This window comes from Rhipicephalus microplus, chromosome X (assembly GCF_043290135.1).
Source record: "Rhipicephalus microplus isolate Deutch F79 chromosome X, USDA_Rmic, whole genome shotgun sequence".
Lineage (NCBI taxonomy): Eukaryota > Metazoa > Arthropoda > Arachnida > Ixodida > Ixodidae > Rhipicephalus > Rhipicephalus microplus.
Genome location: NC_134710.1, coordinates 422,616,061 through 422,642,672, shown reverse-complemented (window position 1 = coordinate 422,642,672; position 26,612 = coordinate 422,616,061). Strand labels below are relative to the sequence as shown.

Below are 26,612 nucleotides of genomic sequence, written 5' to 3'. Positions count from 1 at the left end.
CTTTAGTGGCTTTTTTCATGTTTAAGTATGTACCAACTTGCCCAACAAGCAAAACTCCTGAGCTTTAGTTGTGTTTGGGTGCAGTGTTTATTGGAGCGTTTAGTGTGCGTTAAAAGGCATCGGCAAAATTGGTTCACCTTTACGAAGTGTGAGAAATAAAGAGGAGACCTGGACCCCGACGTCTTGCAGCATCGAAGGTCACCAGAACAACTTCGTGAGCCAGCACACGTGACTCATGCTCATGCTCGCACCCCTTCTTTCTCCTTCATTTGTGACACACTCCGGCAGATGGCAAAGTTGCGCACATTTTAAGAAAGCTTTGAGTGAGTCTGCTAGATGTTAAACGGCGATGGAAAGGCTTTGCCATTAACGATTAAGCTAAGCGAGGCGGTGGCTTGTTATACAGGGGAAGTCATCCATTCAAACTGTGGTGTGTCGATGACTTCACCATCACGTTGTTTGTCACCTATGGGTCATAGTGGAGGCTTTTGCTCTTCTTGTGTCGCTTCTAGTATGAGGAGTCCAATATTGGTTTGCTCTTGTCAACTCTCGAGGTTTCCCGACAATTTTTTTGCTCCCTAGGATATTCTTGACATTCAACTTCAAGCTTCTCCAGCCGGTGCGCAGACATGTTCTTCTCGACAACGTCGGGTGTCAGGTGGTCCTGAGCGTGCGCCTGATTTGAAAGTGCATCCGAGCTTGATGAAGACTACTGGATCGACAGCGATTCTACTTCCTTGCTTGATCAGCATCACGATGATGCCGAAGCATCCTGGTTTCGTCGGGCAGTGACCTCGCCAAGAACGGGAATCTCGGATGCGCCTGAAGACAGCGGAGATTAGTCCACATGCTCTGTGGCCGTTAGCAGATTGTCGCTGTCTGTCCCGGCATCGCGAACGACGGGCCACATCGAGCTGAGGTTTTCGTATGAATGAGTCTCAGTCATAGCGGTGTTTTTGGAGACATTGCTGTGGGAGTCTCCTGACGATTTTTCGATCGCGGTGCGTCCCACTTCGCAAGGGTCCTGGTTTCCGCCAGTTTCCTACGTGATGCACATGACATAGAGCGGCAGCTGTGGGGTGTGGTGGTTATACATCCAGCGCAGGTCTCTGGCATCAGGCACCATCTTTTTATGATGTTCGGCGGTGTCGCAAGTGGTCATGGAGTGTGGGTACTCGGTTGAGTGTAGCTCGTAGTAGCGCTGCAGCTCGCTTTTTCTACCGTCTACTTTCTTGGGCTAGATGAAAGACGCACTGGAGAACCTGCCACCAGGATCGGGCTTGAGAAACATAAAGAGCCAGTAGTAGGACTCCGTGTACTGTTGGTTCTGGAGCAAGTCCTGAAAGCGCACGATGCCGCGTGACGGATAGTACAAGAGTTCGTCGTCTGGCTAGTAAGACAGACTTGTCAAGCAGGGACTCGGGTTGTAGGCAGCCGAATTTTCGGAGTCAATGCACACGGTGCACCCGGGGTATCCCTTAGCCATTGAACTCTCCATGGTGTACCTTCCGGACGAGCCCTTGCACCCAAGTAATGTGGATCGCATGGACAGCGACAGTTTTTCCAGTGTGCATCCGAAACTCAACTGGTGGGGCCGGATTTGAGGTAAGTTGTGCGTAGGCTTGTGGCTGACGAACTGCGTAGCCCGGGTTAGTCTGAAGCAAAATACTGGTGTTGCCGTAGGGAGGCGGGAAGAGGGTAAATTCATGGCCCGCTGCGGCTTCGAGGCGAGAGGGGTCGTGAGGCCGGTTGAAGGTAAAGTCACGGCCTGCTTTGACGTCGAAGCGAGAAGAGCCGAGAGGCTGGTCGAAGGCGAAGTAATGGTCTGCTGCGACATTGAGGTGAGAGGGATCGTGAGGGCAATGGACAGTGAAGTTGCAGCCTGCTGTGACGTCGAGGCGAGAGGGGTCGAAAGGCCGTTCGAAAGCGGAGTTGTGACCTGCTGCGTCGCCGAGACAAGAAGGGTCGAGAGGCCGGTCGCAAGAGTTGTGGCCTGCTGCCACGTTGAAGTGAGAGGAGTCAGCAAGCTGGTCGAAGGTGAAACTGCGATCTGGATGCGAGAGGCTTACGGAGTGGGGTGGGTGCGACTGCAACGGATACGGGTGGGGTTGGTTGCCGCGGCTCGGTTGAGGGGTGAAATCTCCTTTGAGCGCAGACGACTTTGTCCTCGAACTCACTGGTGGTAGTAAGGTCTGCTAAGAACTTCTCACAATGAAGAGCAGCCTGGATGTCCTTGTTCAAGTCCATAAGTTTGGCATGCTTCGGGACAATGAAGTTGAGTACATCTTAAAGCTTCTCAACAGTGGTTCACGAGTCTTCCAGCAGGGCATCGAGCAATGAGATGTGTTGCGTGATGGCTTTTCGGACAAAGCGGCGTTTGGCCCGCTTCGTCCAAAAAGCCATCTTGCCCGTAGAGTTGATCTATGGGCGAGAGTTGAAGACCAGATAACCGGGTGGGTTTTGGCACCAGAACGAAGTGTGAGAAACGAAGTAGAAGACCTGGACCGGGATGTTTGCATGGCAGCATCGAAGGTCAACGGAACAACTGAGCGATCCAGTGCCCGCGACTCATTCTCCTGCCCGCACTCCTTCTTTCTCCTTTATTTCTGACACGGACGGTGAAACAGAATATTGTGCCTGGTGTGTGAATAATGATGCATCTTGTATACAGAAAAGTTGGCACTCATTGTGGGCGAGTAGCAGTGACCAGTTGTCGATGGAACATCACCATTCGACATTTTAGTCAAGTTAAAAATAGACTTGTGCGAATATTCACACGTGTAGTAGAGTATTCGAAGTCGTTTCAATTCGAATTTAAAATATTGCATATTTAGAAGTATTCGCAATGAACAAATAGCTGTATCTTATTCCGCATGTAAAGGCTTGTAGAAGTGATTTTACTGAAGTGTAGCGGTGCTAAGCCTTAAAAGCACCTGTCCAAGGGAAATCCGCTCTAGCGTGAAGCCTCCGTTGTAATTTTAAAAAGCCCTGCAACATGTTTTGAGCATATCGTGTTATGTAACATAACACGATTAAACCGGAAAAATGCCAGTTTGGATTCGAGAAGCTTCGTTGCCTCGGTCATGTAATCAGCGCTCAAGGTGTTGGCCCGGACCCGGAGAAGACTGTGGCCGTGAGGCTGTTTCCCAAACCAAAAGACAAGAAGGAGGTACGCCGATTTTTGGGTTTATGTGCTTATTATAGGCGGTTTGTGAAAAATTTCGCGAAAATTGCCGAACCTCTAACAAGACTCACAAAAGAAAACGTGCCATTTATTTGGTGCACTGAACAAGACAGTGCATTCAACGAACTAAAGGAACGTTTGGAAGCCCCACCTATCCTGGCCCACTTTGACGAAACCGCAGATACGGAAGTTCATACAGATGCCAGCAATCTTGGCCTAGTTGCGGTCCTGGTGCAATGGTAAAATAGAGTAGAGAAAGTAATAGCATATGCTAGCCGCACCCTCTCAAAAGCGGAAAGAAACTACTCTGCAACCGAAAAATAGTGCTTGGCAGTCTTAAGGGCGATCAGCAAGTTCAGGCCATACCTCTACGGCAGGCCGTTTCAGGCCGTTTCATGCCGTCAGCGACCACCACTCACTTTGTTGGCTGGTGAGCTTAAAAGACCCATCGGGACAGCTTGCGAGATGGAGTCTCAGGCTCCAAGAGTATGACATTACGGTCGTATATAGGTCTGGCAGAAAGCATGATGATGCTGACTGCTTATCACGTTCACCAGTCCACTCGACTCTTTCAGAAGAAGAGGACTTCCCACTCCTTTGTGTGATAAAAATCTCACAAATCGCCGAACATCAACGGGCTGACATGGAACTGCTCGCATTAATAAAGTATCTCGAAGGGCACGACGAACAAGTTTCTCGCGTATTTAGGAGAGGGTTATCCTAATTCTGCCTCCAAGATAATGCACTTTACAAGACGAATTTCGAACACAACAAGAAGTTCTTACTCGTTGTACCATCAGCCATGAGGCATGAAGTCTTAGAAACCTGTCATGATGAACCGTCTGCTGGTCACTTGGGCGCGAGTCGAACTTTCGCCAAAATTCATCAGAAATACTACTGGCCCAAGTTGCTAGCGTCCGTGAAGCATTACGTCAAGACATGTCGCAAAGGCGAAAAACACCACCCCTCAAGACGGCCGGCCTTCTGGAGCCTATAGAGCCACCTGCGACTCCATTTCAACAGGTTGGAATGTACCTCCCCGGACAGTTTCCAATGTCAGCATCAGGAAAAAGGTGGATAATAGTTGCGACTGACTATTTGACACGATACGCTGAAACCAGCTGCCTTGAGCGAGGAACGGCAACGAAAGCCAAACAGAACCTTGCCCAACCTTTCAGCAATGCGCTCCTACAGTGTGAGAAAGTGCTTGAACAAGGTCAAGCAAATTATCACCTCCTTTTTCGGAGTCAGCAATATTGGAAATATTTTTCTTTTGATTACTATAGTAGTACTGTATACTTCAAAAAGTTTAAGTCAGCTACAGTTGGTTTGTTTGAAATAAAGTCATATTTTATTCATTTTGTGGGCTTTGTTTAAATGAAACTTCTCATAAATGGAACAAATTTTCTTGCCCCTTCGAGTTCCGTTTAAGAGGAGTACACTGTGTTTATATGGCCGGCCTTTCACCGTTGCAGTTAAAAGGTGCAGTTGTCTCTTGAAACGTGAAATTGCGAGTGAGTAGTGCTTGATCATAGCAAGCTGTAAATTGAGAAATTTCGCTGGTTCTTTATGCAGGCTTGTATGGTGGAAGATGAAAATGCAGTAGACCCGACTCAGGAGACCATTGTATTCCTGTACAAGTGTGTGCCAGGCCCCTGCCCCAAGAGCTATGGCTTCAATGCTGCCAAGTTGGCAGGTGTCCCACAGCAGGCAAGAATTGTGCTTTTCTCTTTGAATTGCATTCACTCATTTGACATTTCACAGCAGAAAAATACTGAAAAAGGAAGTTCCATCATGTCTCACTCACATGCCAGTGTTCATGGCCTCCAAGATTTATGTTTGTGCCATTACAATCTCAACTTCTCTGTCCTTATTGTCAATTTCTGCAAGGCTCAGCAAGATTTCATTACTTAACATCCTACTAATGTCTAGACCACTGTATATGCGTTGAAATCTGATTAGATCAAACAGGCTGGAGGTATATGCTTGTTCGCATAAACTACCGTATTTACTCTCAGAAATTGCACACTTTTTTTTTTCACGGTTTTGGGGCTTCGAGAAGTGGTGTGCGAATTACGTGGAGATATCGTGAACGCATGTGAAATAATGCCCGATAGACCTAACACATGCAGTATGTACATTTAAATAAGACGATAAATTGGAGCACAAATGAAGTGTACTTATTATTTAACAGAATTAGTACGTACTTTAAATAATCATATCCGGTCGTGGGCAGTCTAGTCGAAATCATTGATCGAAAGGTTTGATTTATAATCATCGTCCCGGCCGCTGTCACCCCCGTCCCAAAGCGCATCGTCCTCAGTTCTGTCAAGTGCGTTCAAATTCCCCACTCTCTTTACTTTTCTTGACAATGATGGGTGAAACTAGGCCCCACAACATGACGATACCGGGAAACCTAAGTGTTTGCACTTAATCGAAAAAGTCTTCAAGGGCAGAAAACTTGTATTAGCAGGGGTGGATCCTGTGCTGCACCGATTGCGTCATTTTGCGCCAATCTGACTTGCTCCACCAAGCTGCGCATAAAGGCAGTTTGCGCATACTACGTCAAATTTTGACGGGTCCTATAATGAAGCAAACAACAAGGTTTGGATACACAAAAGACACAGCCGTATTGACATCCCGCATAATTCAGTCACGTCATATTTCGGTTCATGCATAGTGTCCATAGCATGCGTGAATTTGACACCGTGCATCAATTTGCACTACGTGAACAAAATTCCCAAATCTTGTGAAGGTATTATATAGCTGTGAAAGTATTATTTAACAGTGAAACCTTTAGTCAAGGCGTAAAGACGGCAGTGCTATTGCAAGAAACTCACTGCGCACGCCGTTGCCCTTGCAACCGTCGAACATAGCGCACACTTTGCGATGGAGACCGTCAAACCACAAAAACGGAAAAAAAAAATCATTTTCATCGCAAGTGTTAAAGTGGAATGCAATAGACTCCGTGCAGTGAGACTGGCGCGCCGGCGCGCGGCCGTCAGAGAAGACAAACGTTGAGAGCCCGAGCAGAACGAAACACTCCCCCAACGTTCGCTAGCGCGTAGTTTATCTTAATCATAGAGTTTTATACAATACCTAAAGAGGAATCTGGCGCTACGATCGTGTACCCTCATGGGAATTATGGGAAGTGCAGGCTTCTGATTAGATAGCGTTAACTGGGGAACTGTCTACTGACTTTTTTCTACAGTTTTAATTTCGTTCTTCGCGCAGCGCCTTTGTTCTTCAAAGAGGCTCAAGACCACTAGGTCTGAAGCTTTCTGCGACGCTGGAGCTTTACAAGTCGTATTTCACAGTTTAAACGAAGCATCGTCCACTCACCGCTGCGCATAGATGTAGCGTTTCATGCAAGTGCAGGATATTGCATAGAGTTCATGTTTTTTCACGAGCGCGTCTTGCCTAAATTTGTTTTAAATCGACTGCAAAACGATGACGAAGCTAAGTAGACGCACCGTCATGCTCCGCTGACTCGACTTTCCAACTGAACCAAAGGTGCGTTGGGGGCAGACCACTTGGACAGATGCACCTAGCATTGCAGAAGACAAAACGTCAAGTGTTTCCCACTTAATACTGTACTGTTATTTCCATAAATAGATAATTTGTGCACTCGAGAGAAAAACAAGTATGTTTGTTTTCATTCGTTGTAAAAAATAATTATTAAATCTTGGTGCTAAACTTGGAATGCAATGGTACGGCAACGCGTACCCTGATGGTTAAATTTACCCAGGTTTCACTTTTGCCGCCTCGTCAAAAAGTCTTTTTGCAATAAAGTTTGCATACAAAAAAAAAAACAAAGCAAGTTTCAATTAAACACAAGTTTATGTCACTTTGTTTTATACTCGGAAAAGAAGCGTCGTGAATCTCAAGAACGTAATCTATCCAAAGCGGATCCGAAGATTGTACTTCCCGTAATTTCCATAAGGGTACAAGCGCCACTGAAGAGCCCGCATAGACACTAGCGACAGATTCCCCTCTAGGCATTATTGTATGAAACTCTATGATCCTAATCATGAACTGCTGTGTAGTCGATTGCACTAACAGGTACACGCCGTGTCGTGTGGGAATGAAGTTTCAAAGTTTCTCGACTTGTCCCTGCTTTTTTGGCAGAAAAATAAGTAGATCACGGTTGTGGAACGTAGAAAGTGTTTAGTTCCCATTTCCTCTGCCGTCTCGCATTCTTCCGATGGGTACTTGAAATCGTCTGAGACATCCTCTACACGTGCGATGATCTTGTGTGATGTTCTTGCTGCCATAGAGCTGGTGAAAAAATACACGCATGCAAGAAATTTTATTTCAGATCAAGGCTGATGGGATGTTTTAATGAACCTTAATAAATACTACCTTGCCGTGTACCATTCTCAGTTTTGAGGAATGCAAAGCGAGGCCAATTAGTGCTTTCCTGAGTTGATGAGTCCATCTGTGAAGGGGCGAACTGAGTTACGTAGGATTTTACCGTAAACACAAGTAGCCACCTAGCAGCGTATGTGCAGTCGATAGGATCAACCTTGTATGTCAGTTGGTTGGTTGCCCCGCCACGTTGGTCTTGTGGCGGGACAACCGAGGTACTCAACTGCTGACCCGTAGGTCGCAGGATCGAATCCCGGCTGCAGCGACTGCATTTCCAATGGAGGCGAAATCTTGTAGGCCCGTGTGCTCAGATTTGGGTGCACGTTAAAGAACCCCAGGTGGTCAAACTTTCCGGAGCCCTCCACTATGGTGTCTCTCATAAATATATGGCAGTTTTGGGACGTTCTGCCTCACATATCAATCAATCGGTTAGTTGGTTGGTCCTTCCTAAACTGGTTCAAGGCACCATGGGGGATCGGCCATGAAATGGGGGGTGCCTTGTTATCAATAAATGATTTTGTTTATAAATCTCAAAATCTTTAGCAATTGATCATTTTCTAAATAACTAATTAGATTAATTCACGAAAAAAGCATAATGTCGAAGAATAAGTTTCACTTACATAACCATACAATTCATTTCGTATCGCGTGGCAAATCGCATATGGCATCCCAAACACGCCTGTGTCTGTAGCTCCAAAGGAAATAACCGCCACAAGTAATGAATTGAATCCCATCTTTTAGATTCGGTTCATTCAAAAGCCTTTTTCTTTTACTGTTAAACAATTTGCATGTTAGGCAGCGAAAATTCCGGGCTAGAGTATAGCAGAACTATACATGGTAAGAAACGATGCTTCGCGAATGCTGTAGCGACGGATGTGCATGTCGGTGTTTGTTTCAGAAAGCAACATAAACACGCAAAGGTTATAGTAAATGAGAGACACGTGACAGTGGCCGAAGTGACCGTGCCGTCGTCGTCAGCACTCTGCAAGGTGAAACGAAAGACAAAATGGAACGTGCGCCGTCCTCTCTGGACTAAATCTTCTCGCATTCCTTTTCCCCCCCGCGCCTCAAGCTCTTAGCATGAGCTGCACAAGCGGCGAGGTAAAGACTATGATCATGATGAGCGACGATGATGCCACGACAATTTCAAGCAAAGCGCTTGGCGAGACTCAAGGGCTGAAAATCGTCGTGGCATGACGCCGCAACCAACGAGCATGGCAGTTTCCATGCCAAGTGGCCGTGGAGCCATCAATATTTCTAAACACTCCGAGTACTTTGCAAGTATGCGGGTAGTGGGAAAGCACTAATAATAATCTAAATTCGAAAGAATGACAGCTTGCCGCAATAGTTATGCAGCAAGCCTCATGCATTGCGCACACCTGACATGTGCGTTTAGCCGTCATTCTTGGCGATGGGCAGCAAAGTGATCACTAACGCAAAAAACTTGGCCGCTTTCATAAAGGTTTTCCCATTTATTCATGGTGGCATCGCCGAAGATTGTCCTCCTGCAATATCTTTAAATTCTGCTCGAAGCATGCACTAACCTGCCGGCCACGTGCGCTTGTGTCACCATAGTTATCAAAGCAATGAGGCGCTGCTGTCTGCTACGACTCTCAATGTTGTGCACCCGCCACACCAGAAGTGGCGCTGCGCGCGCCTTTCGAGGCGTCTCCTATAGGTCCTGCACAAAATGTATAGCAATAAATAGTGATGTTATATGAACTCTTTTAGATCCAATATCGCATAACTCTACAAAACACTAGTCTAAGAGGATACGGCCGCTCCTGGAAGAACAGCTCTTTTCGCACAGTCTCTTCGCGTTGCGAGCACAGTACGTAGAGGGTTATACGAGCCGTGCGCTGATACTTGCCGAGATAGCATGTGCGCCAGCGATGGCAACAGTGCCCAATCCAAGTTAACAGCTGCTTCTTGAGAACACCCCCCCCCCCCTCCAGGCTTGCGTCTTTTTGTGCTTGTTCAAGATGGTCCTCTTTGCTTGAGCATTGACAGCAGTCAATGTGCAGCGGTATACGTCATCTCATGCACCTTCGCAGTGACGGAGATGGGCTGGCTTGTCTGTTTTGGGCTTGAGCAGTGCTCGTCTTACCCACTTGCGGGCTTTTTTTGTGCGAGTAGAACATATGGTGCACGGAAATGTTAACAACTCGGACTTTACGCGTGACAGCAGCGGCTGCAAGAACCCTTCAACAGTGTTCATTGAATTGATATTGCAATAAAATAATTTGCACCAGCAACAGCGCAGCGAGCACGTTGCTTATCTCTATTTTTCCTTGCGGTTCACATGTCTATTGTGGTGCTTTAATGACCACAGTATAATTTTTGATTTAAAATGATGGTAAATTTTATTAGCTTCTACTCTTAGTTGCTGCTCATGTGAGATGCAATGTTTCAATAACATTAAATATTGCAAGAGTGTAATATATTTTTTTTCATTTGTCTAAGATCTAGTAGCTCCAAGGCATCTTCGTTTTGTTTTGTTTGAGTTGCTGGACTTTCAGCTTTGATGTTCTAATGTTTAGTGTGTGTGTGTGTGTGTGTGTGTGTGTGTGTGTGTGTATACCGTGTTTACTTGCGTAACACACTTTTTTTATCGAGAAATGGGAGCGAAGTTGAGGGGTGCGTTTATTACGCAGAGTAAATTTTATTAAAACTTTTTCGGGAGGAGCAAAAGATGCGCTAATGCTGAAAAAAGTTAAGTCGCTTAGCCTTTCGCAATTGACATATACGTACTCTGTTTGGAAGGACTAGCTTCTTTGTTGCACTTTCTTCATCACGATGGTGCTATCTTCTGCAAGCTGTCCCCAGGCCGCTCGCGCATGCCATAAAAGCGTTCTGCGGCTACCTTTTCTCGCAATCTTTAACCGCAACTAACCGCAACAGTGGTATCTGCTGTGATCTGGATGGGTGCGCAAATGCGTGCGCTACGACGCATGACTTTCCAGCAATCTCGCATGACGACCGTGACGCAGCCGTTAACACTGTAGTAAGTAAGCAACATTGTAGCAAGCTACCCCAAAGCATCAAAACAAGCCATAGATAACATGATTAAGGACAAAATACGGCCGCTGCCTCGCTTATACATGAGAAGATCCTCTATGCGCGGATAACAAGCAAAGCGAAAATCAGGTGTGCTACCACGTTACGGAAAGTATCACAATCTTTTCTGGACGACACGCGATTTTTTTCTGGTTTTCCAGAAACCTATGACTCTGTAGCGACGAATGACCCTTCGCGACCGCAAATCCTGTCGTCGTCACTCGAAAATCGCGTGCACGTGGTTAGGCTTTTTGAAACTGCACGCGTTCGTTGGCGTGGGCAGTTTCGTGACCTTCGCTTGTCGTGTGCTTGTTAGTTGTGATGTCTCTACACTCGCACCATTCGTGAAACCCTCTGTGGCGCACAGATAAGGCAGGGAACGTTCCACACACAGAAAAAAACAAAAAAAAAACAATGTGGCCCGCGGCAACGAGCGAAGGGTAGCGAGAGAGCTAGCCATGGTGGGTTGGCAAAATAATAATAAACGGAAAATATCCAATGGGTGGGATGGCACCAGGGGTCGGTTAACGTGACTGCAGAGGATCAACGTAGGGGGTGTGTTTAATATGCGGAGGGGAAAAAAATCCAAATTTTGATGACTGGAGTTGGGAGTGCGTTTATTGTGTAAATAAATACCACATATATATATATATTTATTTATTTATTTATTTATTTATTTATTTATGGTAAGTCCAGCCGCTTTGTAGACTTGGATGTTTAGTAATGCCAGGTGCCAGTGGTGGGAAACCTGCACCAACGGGAAATTACTGTGCCATTGCTGTGCTACAAGGTGGTTTTGGAACCGAAAGTAATGTTGACAGCGCGCATCGTGAGCAGATATATTATGTAATGGTCACCATATTGTACGCTTGCGCTGCTGCAAAAGCGTAGCCAGAAAATGACTCACACAGGGCCTATGCCCCACCCCAAAAAAAAAAAAAAAAAAAATTTGTTTCTATGTACATGGAATCGTGGTGGATCAATTATTCCGACTAGTGTGCCTTTTCTGCTTACTGTCAACAAAGAACGAAGACAATGTTGCGACTGCCGAACAGCGTGCCAGTATGACTTATCGGTGACAAAAAGCCTATATGTGTGGCATAGCAGCACTTTGAGCCTACTGCATGCCTTCAATAACTGGCGACTACCTTAGAGTGCAGATATATCGATGGCTGCCACTTCAGTCGTTGTGTAAGAACGTGTTCAGCGTGCGCCGCTTTGTAGAAATGAAAGCAGCTCGCTGTTGTGGAGTGGATGGTGTTAGACTGTCGCGTCATAAAGCCTACACGCTTTCATGAGGCGACAGCCCAAATGCGCTTACGTTTGCTGCCAGGGCCCTTAGAGCATCACTTGCAGAAAGCTCGCATCGTCACGTTAACGCAGCAGACTTCCCGCTGCACCTCTGCACGATCTGAAGTGGAGTGCAGGCAAACAGCTCGAGACGGTATGTACGCCAAGTAGGCTAAGTGCAGCACGCAACTAGCCATGCATAGACGATTAGCTACCTTCGACTGTACCGTGTCTCAGAAAAGCTGCGTCAGTTTTCGCTAAGTAGCAGATCGCTGTACACATTAATGGCGGACAGTCGATTATGTCCGTTTCGTTGCTATGTCACTTGCTGCGTTGGCTGCATATAGCGCGTGGACTCTGTAGTAGTTTGTAAATACGCTTTGGTGTTGCCACTGCGTGCCATCAGTCGTTAGTACGAGAATGCCAATCATTTCTGAACATTGGCGAAAAGAAAGAAATTGAGCTAAGATCGGGTTACTGGCAAATTTCTGTCGACGACATAGACTGCGAAAAGACCGCTTTTGTCACCCCCAATGGTCTTTAGCAGTTTAAGGTCATGCCATTCGGGTTATGCAATGCTCCGGCCACCTTCGAGCGAATGATAATCTCTCTTTTGTGTAAATTCATATGTGAATTTGTCTATGTTACCTTGATGACATTATCGCCTTTTCTGTGACCTCTGAGACCCATCTCAACCGCCTTTCCTCAATACTGGCTGTTTTTCGCAATGCCGGTCTCCAACTGAACTCGTCAAAGTGTCACTTCGGACGCCAGCAACTAACCATGTTGGGCTACCTTGTCGACTCCTTTGGTGTACGCTCTGATCTCGATAAAGTGCGAGCTGTGCGGAACTTCCCTATTCCGACCTGCACTAAGGAAGTCCGCAGTTTTCTTGGTCTGTGCTCGTACTTTCGATGTTTTGTGAACAACTTTGCAGAAGTCGCCCATCCTCTCACAGACTAACTGAGGAAAGATGTCTCATTCACATGGGGTGCTGCACAAGCTACGGTGTTCTTTACACTTATCACATTTCTAACAAAACCACCTGTTCTGGCCCATTTCGATATTGCCACCCCTACAGAAGTGTGCACCAATGTTAGCGCCCACGGCATTGGTGCTGTTTCAGCATCAAAGCGGTTGCACCCGCGTTATCGCCTATGCCAGCAGTCTTCTCTCCACGGCGTAAAAAGAACTACTCAGTCACCGAAAGGGAATGCCTTGCTCTCGTTCAGGTGGTAGCAAAATTTTCGCCCTGTTCACATGGTCGACATTTCATTGTCACAACCGATCACCACGCACTTTTTTCGCTCTCGCCCTTGAAGGACTCTACTGGGCGCATTGGTCGAGGGGCACTACGGCTCCAAGAGTATAACTGCTCGGTGTCCTACAAATCTGGTCGTTTACACCATGGCGCTGACTGCTTATCACGGAATCCAGTGGACACCCCTTAGGTTTTTGATGAAGCGCTGTGTGTGCTGCTTCTCTCCACTTTAAGCAACATCCATGAGGAACAGCGCCGAGACCCTGTCTTAAGTAACATCATCGAGAAGCTTCATTCTGCGGCACCCGACCCGTCTACTCAATTGTTCGTTCTTTATAAGGCTGGCACACTGTACCATTACAACGTCCGCCCTAATGGACACGAACTGCTCCTTGTGATGCCTTCCCACTTTTGTGCGAGCATGATCGGCCAGCTCCCTGTCGCTCCCACTGCTGGTCACCTCGGACTGCCTCGACTGTATGACTGTGTACAGCATCGATTTTACTGGCCCACTCTTTATCGATCAAGATGTTTTGAGGGGCTGGTTGATTCATTACTTCAAGAGAAAAAATTGTGCAACTAAAGAAAAAGACACCACACAGAAGAAACACTTAAACAGGTCGAGCGCAGCTACATCGCTCAGTCCGTAGCTACGTCGCCTCACGCAACCAGTATCAACACTGGAAAAGCCTATGAGTCCTGCCAGGTTCCTCCGACCACTTGACGTTCTTTTTGATCCCTTCTTTTGACTTGGTCTTGACCTCCTAGGCCCTTTCCCTGCGTCCACTTCTGGGAATAAGTGGATAGCTGTTGTGACGAATCACACAACCCGGTACGCCATTACAGGGGCTCTCCAGCTTCCTGATGACGTCATTCAAGGCCTAGAGTTGGGGCCGAAGTTCGGGCTTCAAAGAGAGAGGAGAAATTCTGAACTCCTGACTGTCGTTCATCAGGTGGCACGTCGTGCGACTGAAGGTGAGGAGGAAAGAATTACCTCTGAAGGAGTAGACGAGAATTGCCTCTGAAGGAGTAAACCTGTGTGTTCTCACATTCCTGTTAAGCGTGTTTTGTCGTACCTGGACAATAATTCGCTGTGCGTTTTGCAGGGAGATAAGGAAGGTGGCTTCGCAGTTTTTTCGTGTTCATGCTTCTTGGAAAAAGCTAATGATGCTATTTCTAGGGTGTTCCATGTAAAAGATGGCGTATCGTTGAACAAAGTAAAAGCAAAGGCTATTCAATTGCGCAAAAACATGAACGTAGTTGGAACTCTAAAAAGTATTCAAAAAAGTAAGAAGAATAGCCTCGATGTATTCTTTAATGCAATAACTCACAAAGTTAACACTCCTTTTCGAGTAATAGTCTCTGAAATAGGTACTTGGCAGAAAGAACTCGCTACTTTTTTGTTGGACAAACTCAATCTCCTCGAAGTCCGAGATCCGTTTTTAGTCAAGAGTTCTGATAGTATTTTAAGGTTCATGGAAGCTCATGAAAATGAAGGGCTAAGAGCCTTCGCAATTGACGTGACAGACCTGTACTATTCCCTCCTCCATCCACAATTGCTAAAATGTGTTGGAAGTAGCATTGATGAAATTGGTGCTGTTAAGTTTTCTTCTGAATTAGGTATATCCGCTGATAATTTTCTTACCTTGTTGGAATTTTATCTTACTTCGACGTTCAATAAATGGAACAATGATATTTTTTTGCAAAAGCAGGGTATATGTATCGGCTCTTGCATCGCGCCTGTCTTGAGCAATCTGTTTCTGGCAGAACTTGATAGAATTGTGGCAAATCGTCTCGCAGAGACGACGGCCAAGAAAGTGTTTCGATATGTAGATGATTTTATTATTTTCATTGACAGCTCGGGGGAAAATTTCCTAACTGAGAGTACTAGTGTGTTGAATGTGTTTCGTGATGGTCTTAAGCCCCTTGAAGTGACAGTAGAATGGCCTAGCGACGGACGAATAAGGTTTTTAGATTTAAGTGTTCAGTGTTCCGACAACCTGCTATGCTGGTGCTATGATCTGCGTGCTCAGAAAGCTTTACTCCCATTTCATTCCGGTCATTCCAAACTAACCAAGAGAGCTATCGCGACGACTTGCCTCAAAAACGCATTGAACAAGTCATGTGCGCACCTTATGAAGCAGAGCTTCCGTAATCAGATCACACGTTTGCAAGGATGGGGCTATCCGGATCATGTTTTAGTTTCAGTTGCAGAAAAAGAGTTGAAAAGGATTCATGCAAGGTCAAGCCAACCTAATGTTCATGTCGATTCATCGGCAAAATCAAGACGCGCGGTCATAATTCCATATGTTCACCAGCTGTCAGATAACCTTAAGAAAGTGGCACTTCGGGACAATATTAGGGTGCTATTTTCAGTACGTGATAAACTTGGTAAATTGTGTGTGCTGACGAATCTGTCACTGGGGGAAAGGGTGTTGTGCACAAAAAGGCATACACACAAATTTGTGGAGTGCATTTCGTTCGTCATTTATCTTATTCTGTTCACATGTGGGAAAAAATATGTCGGCCAAACCGGTCGATGTGTGAATGAGCGATTGAGAGAACACAATTACAAGGCGGATAAACTGCCGCCAGAAGGTTTTCTCGCTCTTCACATTCACGCGTGTGGGTGCCGGCCTTTGTTCCAGAGTACAATCACAGTTGGTCGGCATAAGGATGAGATGACTCGGTTGATCATAGAAGCCAAACTTATGGATGCTCTTAGAGATGTTTGTATTAGCAAGCCTTCAATTGCCTTGTCACCCAAGGAACTGGCGTTCCTGCGTACGCAGTGATACATGATTTTATCTGCGAGGTTTTTTGTTGTCCTACTTATCGTTTTTTCTTGTAGGTAGATGACATTGTCGTGCATTTATCTGAATACACGTGCTTATCTGCTTGCTCGCCTGACGATTATGGCTTAAAAGCGGCTTGGAGGTCGAAAATAAATATGTTGTTGCTAGTAGCGCTCTGTCCTCTCAGTCTATTCTTTCCTGTGTTTGTTTTTTCGCCTCGCGCTACATAAATTTCTTTCAAATGTTTCACCAACAAGCCGACATCGCCACTCTTGTCTACCACCCGGCTGTGCCACGAACATTGCCGATTTTTTCCAGCACGACGTCGTACTTCATCATGGCACCCCACGCCAACTTCTTGCAGATTGTGGGCGCTATCGTGGATGCAGGCCTGCTTGCTCGTCTCACGCGGACGCAGGGCGCAATTCTTCCGCAATTTCCATAAAAAAAGCTTTTCCACGGTCACTCAGAATGACACAAGGAGCACCATGATGCAAGATCAAAGCTTGAAGCATAAATGTAGCCACATCAGAAGCAGAGGCTGAAGTCATGCAGGATGTTTCAGCATAATCTGTCAGGTCGTCAACAGCTGTGACGATTCATCGATGTCCCTTAGGAGTCATGGGAAAAGGACCATACCGATAAATGCAAACTACTTCGAATGGCGATGGCGGACAGGGAAGTGGTTGCAGCTTTCCGCTTTGAGATGATTTCGGAAGTTTCCGCCGCTGACAAAGGTTGCAGGAGGCGACGTACTTTGCTACGCTGGCGGACAGACCAGGCCAGTAGAAGTGACATTTAATGTGGTCGTACATTTTCTGAAAACCAAAGTGACCAGCAATCACGTCATCGTGGCAGGTTTTAAGAATATTGGCTCAAAAAGAGCGAGGCAGAGTGCGCACCCAACATTGACCCTCCGGGTGATAGATGTCATGCTAAAAAACACGTTTATCGAGCTTGAACCGTCTCAGCTGTCAGCAAAGGCGGGCATTAGGTGGTCGCGAATTCCCCTGAAGGTGATTTATGATGCATTTACAGTAAGGGTCATCGAGTTGGTGGGTCATGATGGAGACGTGATCATCATGAGGGGTCTTGTCAATGGCCGCTAAGGACGAAAGAGGTGTGGAAGGACCATCCAAGCGTTCACCGCTGAAGTTAGAAATAGGACCAGTAAACAGTGCCATAGGAAATGGGCAGCGAGAAAGCGTATCTGTGTCCCGGTGCTTCTTATTGCACTTGTAGATAATGGTGAAGTCGTATTCTTGAAGATGTATAATTCATCGAACAAGATGTATGGATGATTTCTTAAGCGTGGAAAGCACACACAACACATGGTGGTCTGTAACGATGGTAAAATGGTGGCCATGTAAGGTTGAAGCTTCTGCACCGACCACACGACAGCTAGACACTCCTGTTCAGTGATGGTGTAATTCTTTTCGGCGTTGGTCAGGACGCGGCTTGCATACGCAATGACTTTTTCATTTGATGACTCATCGCGCTGCAGGATATACCACTGATGGCGAGCACCAGCGTCAGTATGCAGGAGTGAGGGTGCCGTTTCATCGAAATGGCGAAGTAGTGGTTTTGATATGAGGACATTTTTCAGATGGCTAAACGCTGACTTGCAGTCGAGAGACCAGTCAAAGCGAACACAGGAACCGAGTAATTGGTGCAAAGGTGCCGTTATTGAGGCAAAGTCTGGTATAAATCGGCGGAGGTATGAAGCCAGTCCAAGGAAACTGCGTAAGTCTTTAGGCCTTTCAAGATGAGGAAAATGAAGAACGGTCAAAACCTTATCGGGATCAGGACAAATGCCATCCTTACTCGCAATGTGGCCTAAGATCTCAATTGCCTTGCTGGCGAAACGGCACTTTTTCGTGTTCAGCTGAAGGCCAGCGTTAGCAAGACACCTGAGGACTTCGTCTAAACAGTGTAAGTGTTGAGAGAAGGTTGAAGAGAAAACAACAATGTCGTCCAAATAGCACGGACAAGTCTTCCACATCAGGCCACACAAAACGATGTCAATCATGCGCTCGACTGTTGCGGACGCATTGCAGAGGCCGAAGGGCATTACATTGAACTCGTAAAGTCCATCTGGTGTTCAAAACACCGTTTTCGATACCAAAAGTGTTTTCCCTAAAGGCTGCGTACTTTAGTTTTCCAGGCGAAAGTCGGGGAACTGAGCGGCTGGTCGAAGTGGCGACGTAGAGGGACGGCGAGGGGACAGAGAGCGATGCCTGGCACCACAGTAGCGTGAAGCCATTTCAGGAGTTGCTGATGGCGAGGAAGAGCGACCATGAAAAGCAGCGTAAGGACGGTGCAGAAAAGTCGCCGCAGTAGCAAAGTCATCCCAGTTGTAAGTGTCAAACCTAAGACACTAATCTCGCTGACACGTGCGACAGACATGTGCAATGTGTCCACGATATTCGCAATAGTTGCATGTAGGTCTCGTCAAGCGCCAAGGTTGTTAGTAGGGTTGGGTGTTTGATGCTGAGGGCTATGAAAGCCGGGTGTGCTGGTGCTGCATAGTAAAGCTGGTTTTGCCTGCTGGGCACCAGGGATGCTAGGCGGGCTAGTGTCGTCGTCGGTGGAATCGATGGAACGAAGGCTGGAGTGACTGCGGAGACTTGCGCTTAAGTTAGCGGGGTTTTAGAGACGTGAGCGTATGTGTAAGCATTACCAGACATATTCGCCAACTCCTCCTTTACGACGTCACGTAAATTTGTACTGGGGGTGTTAGAAGGAAACTGACCAGCTGGAAAACCTAGTGACTGCAGTTCCTCTCGTATCATTGAGCGAATCATGGCTCGTAACGAGGGGTCGGCAGTAGAGTTGTCAGGGATGGCTGCAGGAGAGTTGTCCGGCTGCAGCCATGTGGATTTGGGCTGGTCCAGGTGCTGGCACATAACTACTATATCGGCAACAGTAGTTGGGTCCTTTGCTACCAAAGCATTGAAGGCAACAGGCCCTGTGCTTTTCAGCAGATGGCGCACCTTGTCTGTCTCGGTCATGGAGGCATCGAGGCGTTGACAGAGAGAGAGAGAGAGAACATCCTCGATATACGAAGTATAAGACTCGCCTAGCTGTTGTTTGCAGCCATGAAGTGTTCTTTTCGCCATGGTGGCTCGAACTGCCGGAGTAGCGTAGAATTGTCAAAGATGTTCTCTGAAGACGTTCCAGTTGGGAAAGTCGATCTAGTGATTGAAAAACCAATTCTTCGCCACGCCGGTAAGATAGAAGGAGACATGGTAGAGCTTGTGCAGATCGTCCAAACGGTTTGCCGCACTCATTATATCATATTGGTGTAGCCAGTCGTCCACATCCTCATTGCTGAGTCCAGGAAACAGGGGGGCTCGCGAGGGAGTCCCCTGACGATCCTGCAGCAGTCTTAGCTGCAGCAGTCTTAGCCGGAGGTGTAAAGGAAGAGTCGCCTGAGAATTCGTCCTGCAACATGCTGGTAGGCACGTTGCTCAAAGGGCAACCTGAGCGAAGCTCTAGGAGGTAAAACGGGTGAGTCGAGAACCATTAAGAATTTTGAATGCCACTTCGAATGATGTATACTTTCGCAGCCTCTTTAATAAAGTAACATGGAGCGCATCACCATGTTTGTAGAAACTACTTTTATCCAGCGTTTGAAGCTGCATTACTTTTCAGCACACTGTCGTGTACTGCGACTTATGTTTTTTGCACACACCTTTAGCATATAAAAACTGAACGTCTATTGTCAAGTGTCCAAAAAAAAAAAAATGGTTGTCAAGCATTGCAACTGATAAAACGCGAAGGTGCTGAATATGTCACAGAAATCAAAATATGTTAATTTAAGGAACGATGCATTGCATCTTCATAAATAAAACAACCACTTTGTCACGTATTCAGCGCCTTACAATTCTGATAATGCATTCTGGATTTTTTTTTTTTTTTTCAGTCTCAAAACAAGAAGCTGGTTCTTGGGAAAAAAAAAAATGTCAGGTGCTCGGCATGCACACGAAAATTCAATTCTTATCTAGATAGTTCCTATGTACTTTACTAAATACGTGATTTGTCATCACTGCAATAAATGAGATTAAAAAATACTGATTAGAACAATTGAGTGGACCACTGTTGTAACAACCATTAGCTGATTTGCTGCGGGTGCTGCCCCGAGGAGGCCGCCGCCACCCGTTTCCCCAACTCTCCCGTCCCCGCTCTGTCGCACTGCAGTGGCCGCAACTGCAACTAGGGCTGGCACGCGCTCTCCCATAAAAAGCGATTCCAAACGGCAGGTTCTACCGTGGGCTTTTTCATCCAGCCACCATGGTAGTGCAAAGGCAAGATAACCGCTGGTCATTAAAGATCACAGACATCTACTCTTACTCATGAGTATTACCTAATCTTTATACTCATGCCTACTATACGTAATGAGTGCTCACTCACGATTACTCAAACTCATAACCACTCACTCATGTTCATAATCACCCCTTCTTACACTCACAGACACTCACTCACTCACTTCGATACTCACGTACACTCATTGTTACAAGCTGCCATTCTAGCGTCGCCAGCGCGAAGTCGGCAACGGAAATGACAGCAGGTTGGTTCGTTCCGTACGCAAGCAGAGACAGTGAAGAGATCAGAGACGTGAGAAAACAAAACAAACTTTACTCTAGTGATCTTGCAGCACACGGGATCTAGTACAACACTTCAATACAACTAACAAAATACATCAACACTTGATACAACTAAAAAAATATATAAAAACACAAGAAATCAGCTTATGAGAGAGAACTATTACAAACTACACAAACGGACAACAATAGAACTACAGAGGAGAAAGTTCGAAGGTATAAACAGGTGAAGGCATACATGTGATGACCGGCAGCGTTGCATCTCCGACGATCGAATGCGAGAAGTCGAAGAGAGATCTGGCACGACTGCGTGGATGTCAGCGGCGTTGCAACGCTGGTGGCTCCGGGAGGCTAGTGCTTGCAGGTGACTTTGGGCAGGTTGAGCTAACTCGAGGCGAAGTCCCGATGTCTACATTGCAGACGTTAATATCGCGTCACAACTAGACGAACGGCTAAGTTTAGGTGGCCAGCCGATACAGAGCCACACTAAAAACTTCTAGAAGAGATGCTTGTTGATCTGTTTCTACACCATGTTGGTCAGTGACTAGACTGCCTAGCAGGGCAAAATCCTGCGCTTAAATTCCCCTCGTGTCTCCTCGCTCTCTTCCTTGGGGACAAGAGACCTCTACATGGGTCCAATCTTACGCGTTTAATTGATAGAAACTCTGCCCCAAAAATATATTGACCCCACCCCTTTTTAATTGGGAGAGGGTCCTCAACTAGCGAGGGTCCTCAACTATTTAAGTCGTTTGCCCCGCCGTGGTTGTCTAGTGTCTAAGGTACTCGGCTGCTGACCCGCAGGTCGCGGGTTCGATTCCCGGCTGCGGCGGCTGCATTTCCGATGGAGGCGGAAATGTTGTAGGCCCGTGTACTCAGATTTGGGTGCACGTTAAAGAACCCCAGGTGGTCAAAATTTCCGGAGCCCTCCACTACAGCGTCTCTCATAATCATAGAGTGGTTTTGGGACGTTAAACCCCACAAATCAATCAATCAATCAACCTCTTGGGGTGTTGTCATACGGCTTGGCCACCAGAGGTTTTCCGACGGTTTCCCCTGTGGGAAACGGTCAGACTGTTTGGCTCTCAGCCGGTGCGTCCCGTAGTCTAATCCTTGTTCGGGGTACATCGCGGCCTTCCACGACCTTGCAGACGCCGCCGCAGTTACAATAGGCTCAAACGTCGACGACGACGTTCCAAGAAGAGCACCCCATTCTGCACTTCTCGGCTCTCTTTTATTCGCCCACCGTTCCCACGGTCAGTGGGGGGAGTACGGCGCCCGTTAATTGCCGTGACGCGGGGCCGCCAAAAATGGCCGTCCGTGACACTCACACTTGTAGGTACTCATGTTATACTCAGGCCTACTCACACTCATGGGCACTCCCCGCAGGGGCGCCTGCGCAAGTAGGCGTTTGATGTGTAGTGACACCACGGACCCGAGCTAACGGGGGAGTTTTGACTCCCTCCCACACCTAGCCGTGCGTGGCTTTGCCGTGTCCAGGGAAAAGGGGATCCTGGGGGTTGAGCCGACGCTGGGTGATTGGACCTTTAAGGCCCCCCGGCAAAGGCAACACACCCCTTTGGCCCCGGCTTCACGTAGACGGCACCCCTGGGCTGACCCACCCAGGGGAAATCGGCAGTCGCCTTTTCCTATCTCTCTCTCCCTACATCTTCGTCTTTATCTCTTACTGTTTATCTGTCCTGTCTTCTACTCTCTTCCGTTTACTTCCAAACTTCCTGGCGGCTAGGGTTAACCCTGTGCAAATAGCCTACCTTGGTCTAGGCGCATTGGGTTATAGTGGCGTTGTACGGCTGGCGTCTGCAGGTTTCAGCATCCGCAAACTTGTAGCGTCCCCTCGTTGGGCTCCGTGGGGGGTGGCCGCCAACGCTGCTGAACAAAAATAAGACAGGCATGCACAGAGCATTCCCCTTACTGTCTGATCGTACCGGCTTAAAGCGGGTACGCACCGATGATATTAACTTTTTTAACCAGCCCAAAAAAACATATCCTCACTATCATGTTATCCACTGTGAAAAAAGTGAAAAGCAAGCCAGAACCGTCTCTCCTTTCCTGGTTTCTAGATGTCTTACCGAAACTCTTGGCACAGGATACAAGGTAACCAAAATGGCTAGTGGAGACCTTCTCCTCGAAATCCGTGATAAAGAACAATTTGAAAAGCTAGACCGTCTTTCAGATTTCGGTGGCATACCAATAACCATAACACTACATAGATCAATGAACACAACTCGCGGAGTGGTATCTGACATGGACTTACTTGACTTGACTGAGACTGAACTTTTGGAGGGGTGGAAGAGCCAAAATATCACTAATGTACAGAGAATCATCATTAGAAGAGATAATAAGGAAACACCGACGAAACACTTAATACTCACATTCGCATCCAGTAAACTACCGTAATCTATTCAAACAGGGTACACAAAGACATCTATCAGGCCGTATATACCAAACCCTCGTTGTTGCTTCCAATGCCAGAGGTATGGCCATGACTCTAAAACTTGTCAAGGTCGCCAGACTTGTGCACAATGTGGAGTCCAAGGTCGCGTGTCTGAAAACTGCAAACAACCGCCACACTGTGTAAACTGCGAAGAAAACCATGCCGCATATTCACGCTCCTGCACATACTGGAAAAAAGAAAAAGAAATAATTACGTTGAAGGTGAAGGAGAACATTACATTTAAAGAAGCACGGCGAAGAGTCGCTCCATTCTATGGACCTTCATACGCTGATGCGGCGCGTCAGGGGGCACCGCCGCATCAGCCCTCGCCACTCCTTCGGCCCGCGCATACCGAGCCGGTGGTTGTGGCACCTGCCCCCAAGGCGGCTGTAGCCCAGGCTACACCGCCTACTCCCAAACAGAGACCGGAGACTCCAGAGTCCTCGGGTCTCAAGGCCTCACCTCACCAGGTGAGGCCCGAAACTCGAACTAACAGTCCGCACGTGCGGGCATCCAGTGCCTCCGAGGAGGCAATGGATACGTCGGCACCCTTGGTGCTGAAAGAGCGGCGTGGCTCCCTGGAGCGCGTCAAGAAAACAAAAAAGCAGATAACAGGGCCTGGTGATGGCCCTGTTAAGTGAACTCAAACTCCCTATCTAAACAGCCACTCGCTTTTCGTACACACAGCACTATTTCACATTCACCATGAACACTCAAATTATACAATGGAACGTCAGGGGCCTTCTCAGAAACCTTGACGACATCCAAGAACTCTTACATGAACACTCACCAAAAGTGCTGTGTGTACAAGAAACACACCTTAATTTAAAACACACAAATTTTCTTCGTAAATACGTTATTTTCCAAAAAGATCGTGTTGATGCCATGACATCATCCGGAGGTGTTGCCATCATAGTGAATCAAGGAATAGCATGCACACACTTACAACTCCAAACATCCCTTGAGGCAGTGGCTGTTCGAGCGGTTCTTTTTGATAAACTGATCACAATCTGCACTATTTACAATCCTCCTAGCTATCAGCTGCAAAAACGCGATTTACACTCTCTAATTGATGAACTTCCGGAGCCTTATGTTCTCCTTGGAGACTTTAATGCGCATAGCAGGCTATGGGGTGACTCTCGGTATGACGCGCGAGGTCGACTGATCAAACAGTTCCTTATCTCGTCGAGCGCGTGTCTCCTAAATCGAAAAGAACCAATCTATTATAACCTCGCTAATAACACCTACTCCTCCATAGACCTGAGCATAGTATCTCCATCTCTTGTGCCTCTACTCCAGTGGAAAGTCGTCAGCAATCTGTATGGAAGTGACCACTTCCCCGTAGTTTTGAGCACAACGACAGTAACTGAGTGTCCACCACGTGTTCCCAAGTGGCTCATAAACAGAGCCGACTGGGAACAGTTTTATACTATCGCTTGTCTAGGTTGGAATGACATCTGTACTTTGAACATTAATGTTGCTGTGAACTACTTCACAGCGTTTTTGATTGATGCTGCAACAAAATGCATCCCACAAACAAATGGACACCCTGGAAAACGACGTGTGCCATGGTGGAACTCTGGATGCCGAAACGTGCGCAAAGAGCAAAACAGAGCTTGGAGGCTGCTTCGGAACTCACCGACAGCCGAAAATCTTGAAACCTTCAAGAAAATAAAGTCTCAAGGCAGAAGAACGCGTCGGCAGGCCAGAAGAGAAAGCTGGCAGAAGTTTTTATCAGGGGTTAATTCATACACACAGGAGGCTAAAATCTGGAACATGGTCGGTAGGATAGCAAGAAAACAAGTACACACACTTTCCCTCGTAAACACTCGGGGTGATACCTTGGAAGATCAGGCAAACTTCCTCGGTGCACACTTTGAACAGGTATCCAGCTCGTCCCACTATACTGACACTTTCCAAAAATACAGAACAAGAATAGAAAAGCAGAAACTCGAACACAAATCCACTAGACATGAGGCATATAACCAAGCTTTCAGTCTAGCTGAGCTCCGAACATCTCTAAACTCCTGCAGTACTTCTGCCCCAGGGTCTGACCGTGTGATGTATGAAATGTTAAAAAACCTACCAAACGAAACCCGAAAAACCTTACTTTGCTTGTACAATGCTATTTGATCTTCTGGCACTATTCCTACCTCCTGGAAAGAGGCTATTGTTATTCCTATTTTGAAAGAGGGCAAGGACCCTTCTTTAGCTTCGAGTTATAGGCCTATTGCACTTACAAGCTGCCTGTGCAAGGTCTTCGAAAAAATGATAAACTGCCGACTTGTACACTTTTTTGAAACAAACAATTTGCTCGACCCATTTCAGTGCGGGTTTCGAGAGAGTAGATCCACGACAGACCACCTTGTTCGTATCGAGGCACAGATCAGAGACGCCTTCGTCCATAAACAATATTTTCTTTCTGTGTTCCTCGATATCGAAAAGGCTTATGATACAACATGGCGTTTTGGAATTCTAAGAGACCTATCCCACCTTGGCGTGCGCAGAAGAATGTTTCACATAATCAAAAGTTACCTGTCAAACCGGACATTCCGTGTCCGAGTGGGCACGATTCTTTCCCAAACATTTGTCCAGGAAACAGGCGTGCCACAAGGTGGTGTACTTAGCTGCACACTTTTTCTCATAAAAATGAATTCCTTGCGCTTGACCATCCCTCGCAATATGTTTTATTGTACATATGTCGATGACGTCCAGCTTGGCTTTAGGTCTTGCAATCTGGCAATGTGTGAGCGGCAGGTTCAGTTAGGTTTAAACAAGCTCTCCAAATGGGCACAGGAAAACGGATTCCGACTGAACCCTCAAAAAAGCACTTGTGTCCTGTTCTCCAGAAAGAGAAGCATGCACTCAGAACCCGACATTGAATTGAACGGTCAACATCTGTCTGTTAATACAGAGCATAAATTCTTGGGATTAATCTTGGACAACAAGTTGACCTTCGTACCGCACATCAAGTATCTAAAAACAAAATGTTTAAAAGCCATAAATGTTTTAAAAATATTGTCACGTACTAGGTGGGGTAGTGACAGGCAATGTCTCATGAACCTATATAGAAGCCTCATTTGCACCCGCTTAGATTATGGGGCCGTTGTTTATCAGTCTGCGACTCAAAGTGCTTTGAGATGCTGGACCCCGTGCACCATTTGGGCATCCGCCTTTCTACGGGTGCTTTTCGCACCAGCCCCGTAGAAAGCCTTTACGTTGAGTCAAATGAGTGGTCGCTTCATCTGCAGAGAACTTACATGTCCTTTGTTTATTTCCTTAAGGTGAAAGCAGACAAGAAGCACCCCTCATACTCTACTATTAATGATTTGTCGAGCTCAATTTTGTTTCAAAACAGGCCTTCGATAAGGCAGCCCTTCTCAATTCGCCTAAAGAGTCTAGCTGAGGAAGCTGGAGTCTCACTAGAACACAGTTTAACGGCTCCTGTAGCATACCCGCCACCGTGGCAATGGCAGACTATAGACTGCGATGTGTCTTTTCTAGAAGTTACAAAACATACGCCTATTGCCCATATCCGAACATACTTCCTGGAACTTCAACACAAATACACATGTCCTGAGTTTTTTACAGATGCCTCCAC

General features: G+C 46.7%; 1 protein-coding gene across 2 annotated transcripts in view; it reads left to right on the top strand.

Moving 5' to 3' along the window:
• LOC119160937 (DNA mismatch repair protein Msh6) overlaps window positions 1–26,612 on the top strand; it is a 619,403-nt gene that overhangs the window by 579,856 nt on the left and 12,935 nt on the right. For both annotated transcript variants that reach the window (XM_075880344.1, XM_037413220.2), the window contains one exon: window positions 4,760–4,894. In XM_075880344.1, coding sequence (XP_075736459.1) covers window positions 4,760–4,894 — 135 coding nt within the window. The remainder of the gene's footprint in view (window positions 1–4,759; window positions 4,895–26,612) is intronic.